Source organism: Lepisma saccharinum, chromosome 6, assembly GCF_977018435.1.
Source record: "Lepisma saccharinum chromosome 6, izLepSacc3.1, whole genome shotgun sequence".
In the NCBI taxonomy this organism is placed as follows: Eukaryota; Metazoa; Arthropoda; class Insecta; order Zygentoma; family Lepismatidae; genus Lepisma; species Lepisma saccharinum.
Genome location: NC_139234.1, coordinates 6,913,346 through 6,925,356, shown reverse-complemented (window position 1 = coordinate 6,925,356; position 12,011 = coordinate 6,913,346). Strand labels below are relative to the sequence as shown.

The 12,011-nt window shown below is 35.7% G+C and overlaps 1 protein-coding gene across 1 annotated transcript in view; it reads right to left on the bottom strand.

The window, feature by feature from the left end:
* Positions 1 to 257: 257 nt before the first annotated feature.
* LOC145988529 (ribosomal protein S6 kinase beta-1-like) overlaps positions 258 to 12,011 on the bottom strand; it is a 48,554-nt gene continuing 36,800 nt past the window's right edge. Inside the window, exons 10-12 of the mRNA XM_083123430.1 lie at positions 10,893 to 11,000; positions 7,330 to 7,550; positions 258 to 5,056 (exon numbers count right to left, since the gene is read on the bottom strand). Of these exons, the coding sequence (XP_082979556.1) occupies position 5,056; positions 7,330 to 7,550; positions 10,893 to 11,000 (330 nt within the window). The 3' untranslated portion in view covers positions 258 to 5,055. The remainder of the gene's footprint in view (positions 5,057 to 7,329; positions 7,551 to 10,892; positions 11,001 to 12,011) is intronic.

Here is a 12,011-nt window from a genome sequence, read left to right as displayed (position 1 = left end):
CCCTTGATAGTTACATGCTGATTCTCAGACATTAACATATCTTGTCATTAAAAATACTTTAAGTTATGTCAGAAAACAGATTCAATTGGTATTTTATCGATATTTTCGTAAAATTGCTGTACATTTCTACTGATATTTCTACAAACGAGATAAAAATAGAAAGAAAGACAAAAAAATTAAATTGGAAGGTTGGGTTGGTACCATACTAAAGAATGGTGTCATAAATATTGGGAGCAAAGCATCCTGCATCCACACCATGTTAATGTTTCAAGTTGCTGGGAAAACCCAAGATGATCCTGCAAATGGGATCAACACATCAAAATATTGGGAAAAGATCCACAGGCAAGTACACTTTTTGTTTATTTTCTTATTGTTGAACAGTGATTACATGAATATGCAAAAACAGGGTTCTCATTCATTTTGCCAAAATTAATTCCATGACTTTTCCAGTCCATTTTCAAATAATTCTTCCAACTACTTTACATAACATTATATAAATGGTAAGTCTTCAACTTTGCATGGTAATCAAATTAATTGAGTGTTTTATCACCGGAAATAAATAAATGAAAACAAAATGCTCTTATACAAAATATCTAAAACAAAGAAGTTTGTGGGAGAAAAAATGTGTTTTTTCCGTGTCTAATCCTGAAAAGCACAAAAAAACATCACATTTTCCTCACTTGTTCACTTCTAAACCTATTTCTCTTACTTTTCCAAGCAATTTTAAAATAAATATCCAGACTGCTCTATGCTGTTTTCATTTTTAAGTGATAAACTGCACTTGCTTTTCAACAATGCTCAAAATAAATGAACAAATGTAAGTTTTGAAAATATTTTTACGTAGAATACAGCGGAACCTCGATTTTTACGTATGAATAAACTTAAAATGCAGAAAAATGAAAAATCAAGGTAACTTTTACATGTTGCTATGTTGGATTGATTGATTTAGTTTATTTTACTTCGCGTTTTGTGCCTCTTGGCTAATTTGCAAAGATGGAGTTGAGTGATGAAATTGATGAATGGACATTCACAAACAACCAAGCCCGAGCAGGATTCGAACATGGGACCCTTGGCGTCGCAGTGTGATGTGCTAACCACTTGGCCACAGTGTCCGGCTGCTATGTTCGAATCCTAAAGATTGAATGTATATAATGTGGAAAAATGTTAACATCGGGATTCCACAGTATTTCCCATCGAGGAGGTAGTTGAAGACAAAAGGTAATATATTTTCATTCCCAAATCATGTCAAGCACAAAAAGCCAAATTTTCTCAAATTTTCCAGGATAAGTAAGGCATGGGAAGCCTGATGTGAAATCAACAATTCACATTTATTAAATATTCGGAATTTTTTCCCTAGATCAGTAAATAATGTGTCCACTCCTTAAAATACCCTTACTACTATCCGTTAAGTTGCCTCAAGGAAAAAAAATATGCAACACAATCCATAATCACTACTAATCATAATTTATTCAACATATTTCCAAACATCACTGGTATAATTAAAAAAAAAAAACGGTAATCATTAAGAAAGTGACAACCTCTGCAAAGGAACATGTGTTTACAAAACATCACATAAATCATTATCGTACAAAACATTGCCATGCTGTATGGACACCCTTTTATACATATTGTTATTACATCTACGCAAATTCTCTCATGTACAAAAATGTCATGTTTTCTACCTCGGATTTCTAGTAAGAAACAAAGTGAACTGACAATGTGTTACTATTTATGTACATTCACTATGGAAGCAGTGATATCCATGATGGAAAACAAGTGTTGCTAGCCACTGAGTCTTGCCACTAAATTCAGGCAACATTTTAGTTGAGAGGGGAAAACTTCTCATTACGTTTATAAATTCTTTCCTATCATTCTTTTAGTGCACAATTAAGCTGGTAGCTATTTATCTGAGTGGTAGCAAATTTCAGTCATTTTTTTTTTTGGTACAATGCAAATTACTTGATAATCGTACACGCCAAGTACCAAAAAGTGTCTGTAACATATTTTGTCATTTTTGCACTTCATGATCACCGAATGACTGAAAACTTCCAAAGCAATTAATTATTGTCATCAGAACTTTGCTTTTTACCAAGACATTTCTTTTGAGCTGAATGAAAACCAAAAACAACTATTTAAAAAATATAAAATATTACTATATGGAAAGTAAATTATTTCTTAAAAAGAACAGTTATTTACTTGATTACATATCAATATTTTTATAATCAACAAACAACAAAAATATATTCCCTGATGTTACGAAATAAGATTGTAAATATGCATCCAAAGTTCATTTTATATTGATTTTAATACAACTCTACACCTATTAATTGGTATTAACTCTGAAGTTCGTGAAAAGACTGGAATTGGCATTTGCCTAAATGAAACAATGTTATGTACATAACTCAATTGCTAATGGCTTACCATTTTCTGTTTTTTCAAATAGTGTAAACAAGCAATTGGCAATACTTTTCCAGAGTCCAAATATATCATAGAGTCTGCAAAAAATGCCACGCCAACACTTTCGTGGAGTCTAGATATCCTAGAAACACATGTGAAATTATGAATAATATTTTAGAGCAAAACTATGATATAGTTGCAATGGAAAATTTATAATTAAAAGTTTCAAATATTTTAAGCTGCTTTTAATTGTTACAAGTATTGGTGTCCGTCAGCATTGGTTAGAGTATCTGCATTGCTTCACAGTGTATTGCCTCATATACATAATTGATCACAGGTAGGCTGCTTTAGCTAAGAGAGGTGAGAAAAGGGACAAGCACACTTTTAACCGTCAATCGTGGCATGCACTTGGTTTCGGCAGGAAGACTGGAAGAGCCAAGGCCAACGCACCTCTCGCACAGCCTATCCTAGGTTCTGTAACCTTTTTAAAACTTCTCTTGTACTGCACAAAATGCTATCAACTTGCATCTAAGTGATCACAGCATGATATCACAATTCGTACAGTCAATGAACATATTAAAATCATGAATTGCACTCATTCATCTTTCTTTCCTAGGTGCATCCTTATGCTTATCTTAAAAATGATATTACTAACTTCTGAATATAACAGAAGGGTATATCAGAAATGATCTTGGAGAAAGATGGAAAAATATTCCTCGGTCTGGCCCTAGAAGTAAGGTCTATGTCAAGAAACAAGCAAAAATTACTTGTTAACTACAATTAAACTGCTCAAAAAACTTTCACTAGGTCAACTCATTTTACAATTATTAACTTTTTCTACACACAGGTAAGAATATTTTGAATTCATTTGCATTTAAACAAAGCTAGATAATTTAAAAAGCTGATGGACTGGCTTTAAGTAATGACTTTACATAACCGTTAATATTTTAAATTTCTCTCTTAAATGATTTCAATTACTTTTATTCAATTTTTATCATATTCTTCATGAATTACTGTCCTTACTGTCAACACAATTATTATGAATCATCTTTAAAAACATTAACAGTTATTTAAGTTTCTTATTTGTGAAAACATTTATTAAAAGAAGAAGAAGGAAAAGTAACGTTACCTGTGGGTGTAAATCAAGTTACCGTGACAAAAGCTTCCGGAGTAGAGTTGGAATCTTGCAGTCAAAGTAAAGGTGATACCAAGAATATTAGCACACAAAGTACATTGTGCAGAAAAGTAGTCTTACCTTAATTAGAATTGGAAAACAGGAACAAAAGTCACAAAAATTAAAAGGCCACGGAAGGAAATTGACATTTTGATAATATCTCATCCTTGCAACACTCAGTAAAAATAGGTAGCACTGAGATTTATCTTTCATCATTTCGTTTTATCCTGGCAATGGGGATGAGATATCCCCAACATGCTGACACCTGTTTGCAGCAAGCCTTTTACTTTGTGCTGTTTTGCATCTTGTTTCTGCTTCCCAATTTTAATGCTGGTCAGACTATATATGGTACACACATGTAAGTGCTAACATTTTTTTGAAACACCCAATTTTTACTTGTTTCATTTATAATTAATTTGTGTTGAAGCTCGCACCTCATGGGAAATAATATCCTTATTTTATTGTTTCGTTCTCATCAGTAGCCTCTTTCACCAATACATACTTCTCCCACCAGACATCGCTACTGACATTTTCACTAACACTGTCCTAAACATGAAAACTATTCTTGTAAGACCAAAGTTGGCAAGACTTTCTCTGCCATCTTATCGCTAAAGATTTTCCCAACTTTTCAGGACCTACAACAAGACTGAATAAATCTGCATAACATTGTTCCCATTCAACTCCAATGCTAATATCAGTCTTTAGAAGAACTTCATAGTGCATTAACAACTGAAGGGGCCTGTTGTACATTTTACAGAACTTTGGTACATTTCGTTTATACACTATAGAAGGATCAGTACAATTCTGCGGCAACACGTACGATTCATCCACACTTAGCATACATATCGTTCCACACCAGCAATTCCTACACACACGTTAACACACACATGCACCCTAGTACATATGATATGACATTATTACCCAGTTAGGATTTTGTGAACGAAACCCAATAGTTACGACCCATCCGTTCCTGACGAGCATAAATCTAATGCATCCAAAATGTAGTGAAATATCGAAAACGGACCTAAATATACAAGCACCTATTCTTCACTGCACAAAATTTCTTTCTTTTCAAGCTACAGAAACTCGCATACAGCTCTGGAAGTTCATTACGAAAAAATAACGATATGGGGGGGGGACTAACTTCGATTTGGCAAAGCACATCGGAATAACCACTACATAATATTCCAATAATAAATATAGAAAACTAACTGCATTTTGGTTACTAATAACTCTTACACACCACAAGCTAAGATTTATGGAAGAAAAAAGAACAAAATGATTAGAGGGATCGAAATACAAAAATCATGTCCCTGTTATTATCAGTTCTTCTTTTTTAGCACCGTCAGGGGGGAGGGGGTGGGGTTAGGCCACTCCGCCGCTTTAATAATGTACATCTTCAGTCGGGAAATACTTCAAACTGAAGCAACTCACAAAAAAACGTCGAACTTGTCATTCCATTAAAAAATCTAAGGAAGCAAAGGCCTGAAAAATAAAGTAAAGAGCGCATTAAAGATCGCTGTGATAAAGACAGTTAATATAATTACAATAAAATTTGCGTTAAATCTCTAATAGTGATGTCACGAAAATCACAGAACTGTAATTCAATAACTGTAATTTGTTAATCACCATGGCTGAATCAAACAAGGCTAGATTTCCTGCTGAATTTTCCAGTTGGACTTTGATCTAGTTGTGTAGTACTTGCTCACTTGCTGGTAATCGCCTCCCAAGGCATTGGACAGAAAAGACAAGTTCAAAATATGGACGAGCTACTTGAGGAAGAGTGTTGTAGGAGAATAGCTATGGCTGTTATTATTTAAAATTAAAATTAACAGAAAAGCTTGGGCTTCAAACTGGCTCAAAAGAAAGTTGAAGTAATCAAGGTATACTCAACAAGCTATTTAATGAACTTGCATATGTATATTCGTACATCAAATTCCAATATGCTTTTCTTTGTTTAACCCTCCCGTTGCCAAGCTTTTCGACACCTTTATTTTACCAAGCGGGGTATTTTGACTACCCCAATACAATTTTGCGGTTTAGTGTAATTTTTGTTTTTAGATTCTGTTATTTTCAATGAATAGCTTTATTTAGTATTGAAATACAGCTTTTCAAATTCTTGAAAGTATATTTAAACTGAACATAAACACCGTATGGTGACACTAGTGCAGCGTTGCCATGTATGCACGCTCTAATTCAACTCAACAATAGTAACCTGAAACAATAGAGAACAATATATGCTATTTGAGCTAAACAATGGATGTATGGTAAAACTCAATGGAAAAATTAAATAACGGAGATGAATGAGAGAAATATTTCATAAAACCTTCATTTTTGACAAATAAGAAGATAAGACATTTCATACCAAGCGGGGTAGTCTGACAACCCACACCAATATATCCCGTCAATAATAACTATAAAAACAAAAAAATTGGGTCAGTCAGGAGTGTAAATACAATTTCAATCATTTTAGGACAAAGTCATGAAACCACAAGTATGTAGCTCTTCAGATAAAATTATTATAGGGAAAAATCAACCTGGGGTAGTCAGAATACCCCGCTTGGTAATGCGAGGGTTAAAAAAATATAGACCTGGAAAATAATATAAATAGACCTGGACATTTAGTAGACACCCTGCACTTTAAACTGTAGGTCCAATCCTGATTAGCCTATATACACATAAAGTGCACTTAAACAAAAGTTCAAACAAGTGCAACTCAAAGTATTCAGTTTATTCCGTGATTTGAATAACTCTCAGGACAATTCAGACTTCAGAAAGTGTCATGTCAGTGTCCAAATTTAGTCTTTAGAAGTTTATTTTGCATTTTGCAGTTCATCTCAGATCATTTCGAGTCGATATACCAGGTGTTCCGTTCAAATCTCCCTAATTTCAATTAATCGTACAAAAGTATGAATGATAGAGCAATGAAATTTCAGAGAATTGAAGAAAAACTCATAAAGTTTATTTTCCACACACTAATCAACCTCCACATGTGCCTCATTGGTAGCACGAACAATATCCAGTCTGTATTCAACTTATTGCCATGTTCTCTCCAAAATGTCCCCTGTTACTGTTACAATCGTATCACATATGCGAGTTCGTAACTCTCGGATGTTATTCACTGGAGTCGAAACACACGATCCTTGACGTGACCCCAGAGGAAGAAGTCCAGCGGAGTGAGATCAGGTCGAATTTCTTCCACCTTTTCCTCCGACACACAACGGCGAGCTCCACCAGATTGTTTTAGGACACCGCCGGTTGTTAGAAAGTTACTAAACCACAGCCTAATTGATTTAGCATCAGGTGCAACTCCTCCGTCCACTCGTCTGAAATGTCGTTGCGTTGCAATCACAGATTTTGTCTCAGCATACCACATTACTGCTTGCGCGTTGTTGAACAGTCGCCATTTTTATTTATGCAACCGTGACGCTGCGTAGTGAGCAAACGGACAACTTCAAGTCATGAAACCAAAACTTGGAAGATCTGGCCTTTCATTTGGTGTTCCAGTTATTTCACAATTCATGGTACTTCGTTCACAGTAAATAATTGAAATTTGGGAGAGTTGAACGGAACACTCTGTATGATAGCAAAATGCACCTCATACAACTTCAACACATTAAAAGTGAACATTACAGTGTGTGATTTCGTTTTCATATTTCGTGCTTCCGTCGAATTTATTATACACGCCTCTAGCTATTGCAATACACTGAATAATAATAATAATGCAGAATTATTCAAATTAGAAAATGGCTACTTACTATACATGTGGAAGACCCATGTCCATCATTTCCTCCTGCGTAGAGTCGTTGGTGTTCATTGCTACGTCCCTGTTGTTCTGTTCAAAGCCAAAGGCAGGTGACATGTGGTGGCGTGGACTAAAGGGGTTCCGTAGACAAGCTCCCTTCCTGGGTGACCGTGCCTTCACTACCCTAGGCTTGTACATCTCCTCTAGCACAGATGGTGCGACGTATGTGAAACCCTGCAAGATTCACGATCAGTATGGTGAATAAAATATCACGATTTCTGTACAAAACAGCATATTTGGGGATCAAAAGCAACATATAAAATGGATTTTGATGTTAAAAATGGAAAATAAAATTCCAAATTTGATACAGAAACTGCACTTATGCAAAATAAAAAAGGATTTCATTATAAGAACACATTTATACATCGACTGGAGTATTATTAAATTTATTCCTGTGCATGGACATCACTACTCATTTCAAATTTTTCAGCAGAATTAACCAATATTCCAGAATTTTACATAACTCACAGGATAAATCAGACTGGAAATTGCTCTGTTTGTACATAAAGTATAAATTTCAGATGTTTATTTCTTATTTTTCACTTGATTCTGACTCATTTGCTGAAAAAATACGGTACAACAAAGCCACTCACACTTTTTTAGAAAAATAAAAAAAATAACATTACAATGTGCTACCGCCATTTGGTTCAAGGAGCATAAATCTTAATCTTAAACCTCAGCTAGCTTATCTATAGGGTAGGGTTCTTTGTAGACAACGAAACCAGACAGGATGCCTTCCAATGGAGACGTTTAAACAAATATATTATATAAACACAGCATACATGGAGTAAGAATATTTACATGATAAGTAGAGGCACATATTTTTGGTAAATAAAAAGGCAAAATTTCGGTACAAAAACTGAGTCAATTTCGGGTTCAAAAGCGGTAAATAAAATAAAATATCGGTGTTATAGCGGTGAAAAAATGAATGAAAAGTGGTATATAAAAAGACATATTGGTTTTAAAATTGTGAAAATAATCCTAAATTTGATTTAAAAACTACACTTATTCCACAGAATTAACATTTCACTTCTAATAGCACATTTATGTAATCATCAGAGTATTAAGTTTATTTCTGTGTAAAGGAGTCCATTTTTGCTTCTCCAATATTAACAGCAGAATTAATCAATTTTCCGGAAATTGCATAACTCTCAGGATAATTCAGACCTCGGAAGGTGTCACGGCGGTGAATAAACCCTGAATTTCGTGTTTAAGAGTTAATTTCGCTTTTTGCAGTTCATTTCGCATTATTTCGTGACAAAATATGGTCACAAAATGCACCTCACACCTTTCAAAAACATGAAAAATTAACACTACAATATGTTTTTTCAAATTTCGTTTTTTCGTCAAAAACGAAATATGCATGCCCCTAATGATAAGCTATGTTCTTCTGTAATTCTTGTTTACAATCAAGTTTTATATTTGTATTTTTTTTTATTATTTCTTATCTTGATTTGTATATTCTTTTATCTGGACTTCCTTCTTAACGGAAGGTCTGGATCTGGACTTCCTTCCTGTCTTTTTTGTGAACTTCCCTCTGGATTTGCATTTATTATGTTTTTGACGATTTAATGAATTCCTTTATCCAGCTATATTCTTTTAAGCTTTGGGAATAATACTAATATCCTCCCTTGCGGCTGCAATTGGAACGCGCCAACACTAACTGAGTACAACAGAGTGTATACTTGGTGCAAATGACTGTCACACGCATCCAAGTAGGTGCTACGGTTGAAATGCGCAACCAAAAGTGCTGTGGGGCGTCGATTGGAACGCGCCGCCACTGATGTAAACAAAATTTGCGCTACGGGAGTGATAAATCAATCAGACAGATGTAATATCTGTTCAAAGACACACATTTGTATCAGTGCTTTGACTTCTTTAGTTTTCTGGTCAATTTACATATGATCACTGGTTTGATTTATCGCGTATATACATTAATTTATTTGTTTTATATTTATTCTTTATCTTCTTATAGTAGATTCTATAGTTTTTCATCTTTCCAATCTGCTTTGTTCTTATTTATAAAGTTATTCACATATATTATGTTAATTCTTAATCTTTTACACCTGGTGCTGCCATCTCTATTCCTCTTTGGGAAACTATTTACATTACTTGGTCCTATTGGGTATGTAACAAATGTTTGTTCAAAACCAAAATACGCATGTCCCTAAAAATCAGGACACACCTTCCTAAGTTTTTAATTTTTAAATCATGCAATAAATGCTATACTACAAATTTATTGTTGGTATTCTTTTGCTACAGTGCGTCCATTTCGATCTTCAGCCGAGAGATCGAGAGAAGCGTGGCGGGCGGCGCTGACGGAGATGCCGAAATTTGCGGCCTGTAATGCCCGCTTATTTTTATGGACATATGCAGACATTTATATAAATATTGCAAAACGAGCACTAACCTCTGTTATAATTTATCATCTGTAATTCATCCAAGTTCTGCACTTATATACACAAAAAAATACGCTTTAAAAAACAATGTAAAGAGCCACAGATAATAAAACATTTTAATCATAGTTTTGACCAGTAATGTCCTGCTTAAGTTTATATCCTTGAAAGAGTTTTGTGGCGATGGGGATCGTTTGGAGGTTTCGAATGTGCCACACTGTATCAAGATTACGCTGTAGACGAAACCGTTAAAAGTCAATGGTGTTCGTGAGCTTCCTTGCAATCCGAAATCTCCGAGCTCAAGTTTTTTGTTCCTTCGCGACAGAGCTGTGAATATAGTGGCGAGCAGATGTAAACCAAGAGCGTGTTAATTTCGTACTGTGCGCAAGAGTGTTATTATTGGTTACTTGCCGTTACTTGTTTGTGTTATTGCAGTGTGTATGTGTGTTGTGTCAGTGAGACGATTGGAATGCCAGCCGCAAGGTTCACGTTACGAGGGGGGCTGATAAGTTCTCGGCCTGACCCAGAAGGACTTTAGCTACAGGCACGAAAGTTTCAGGCTATTCAACGTATTCTCCCCGAAAGTCTACACACTTGGCACTCGGTGGATATCAGTTTGAAAAACTCTCATAACACAGGTTAGTGCTCGTTTTGCAATATTTATATAAATGTCTGCATATGTCCATAAAAATAAGCGGGCATTACAGGCTGCAAATGTCGGCATCTCCGTCAGCGCCGCCCACCATGCTTCTCCCGATCTCTCGGCTGAAGATCGAAATGGACGCACGGTATACATGGACTGATATGAAATATAAACTAAGGAAAAAAAACCTAACAGAAAATCCTAGGTTCCAAGCTGGCATCCTCGTATCATAAGAATAACAGCTCACTAAAAGAGCAAAATTACAGAACGTCAGACACGACAATAAAAGACAAACTTTGAAAAATGTATTGAATAGAGATGGATAGAAGAACATAACTGAGCAAGTCAGAGCCTATAAAAGGCACCTTATAAGAGAAGAAGAGAACTTATGCTCTGGTTCTTTAGACACTGAGAATAAGACAAAAATAATTTCCTGTAGCTAAAAGGTTTAAAATAACCACACGTATAAATACGAACCTGGAACACTAGATTGGCACTCTCACTAAGTGTAGATTCATCTGGAGAATCCACTGGGGTCTGTTTTGTGAACTTTGTGTCAAACTGAGACACATCGTCCTCACTTGACTGAAAAACACAAAGGAATAATCACAAAAAAAATCAAAATTACACAGAGATCATAATTACATCAATTCTGCTCAAATTTCAAGATGCTTCTTACAAAGAGGCTAAAAAAATGCAAACCAAAAACAAAATATGCACAATTTTTAAGGTGGAAGCGGGGATTCCTTGCTCCCCCACGTTCCCTGCAAAAAATACTAAGGAGATCCACGATTATTACAGCCTCACATTTTATTACTAAGACAATTCGATGTGAATGTAACTAACTGTAACTTGCTTATCAAAAGACAAATGATCTTTCACAAAGTAATTGAGGTAGAAATTGTTAGGTGGGGAGAATTCTTGCTTGAGCCTTCGAGCTAACTGGGGGAATGATCCTACATAAAAGGTAAAGTGCTCTCCTGTGCATAGCACCATGCAATGAAGGCGTATAGGGGGTGTGGGGGTAACACCCCACACTTTCTTGATCCGGTCGTGAGTGGGGGTGATGTGATCAGCATCATGCCCCTGACTGCCTTTAACCCCCAGGGTTTCCCCCAGGTACCCATGTTATTCGATGCTGGGTGGGCGCCGGGGCCGCTTCCATCGTTAGAAAAGTTCCCGGATTTGAACCGGTCGGGGATCGAACCAGCAACCTTTAGCATGGTAGTCAGACGCATTACCGACTGATCCTACATACATACGTATTTTAACATGGGGACAATGGGACGGGCAGGAGGAATGCTTTGTGTAATTCTTCCCAGCTGGGGAATACCATCCCTCAATATCCTACCTACCCCCCACTTTTGAGCACTGATTGCGATATTACACATATATTATGTAGGCATAATTGAGGTTACTGCATTACAGTTCCAACTGCATGCAGTGGAAATTTTCAACTGCAGGTTGGCAACATCAGTAGAGACTTGATGCAGCCAACTGTTCAGACTCAAATTGGAGACCTGTTTAATTGCTTTAACCTATTTAAATGTAATAACTTTTCAAATTGCAGTGTACATTCAGCTGATATTATTTTTG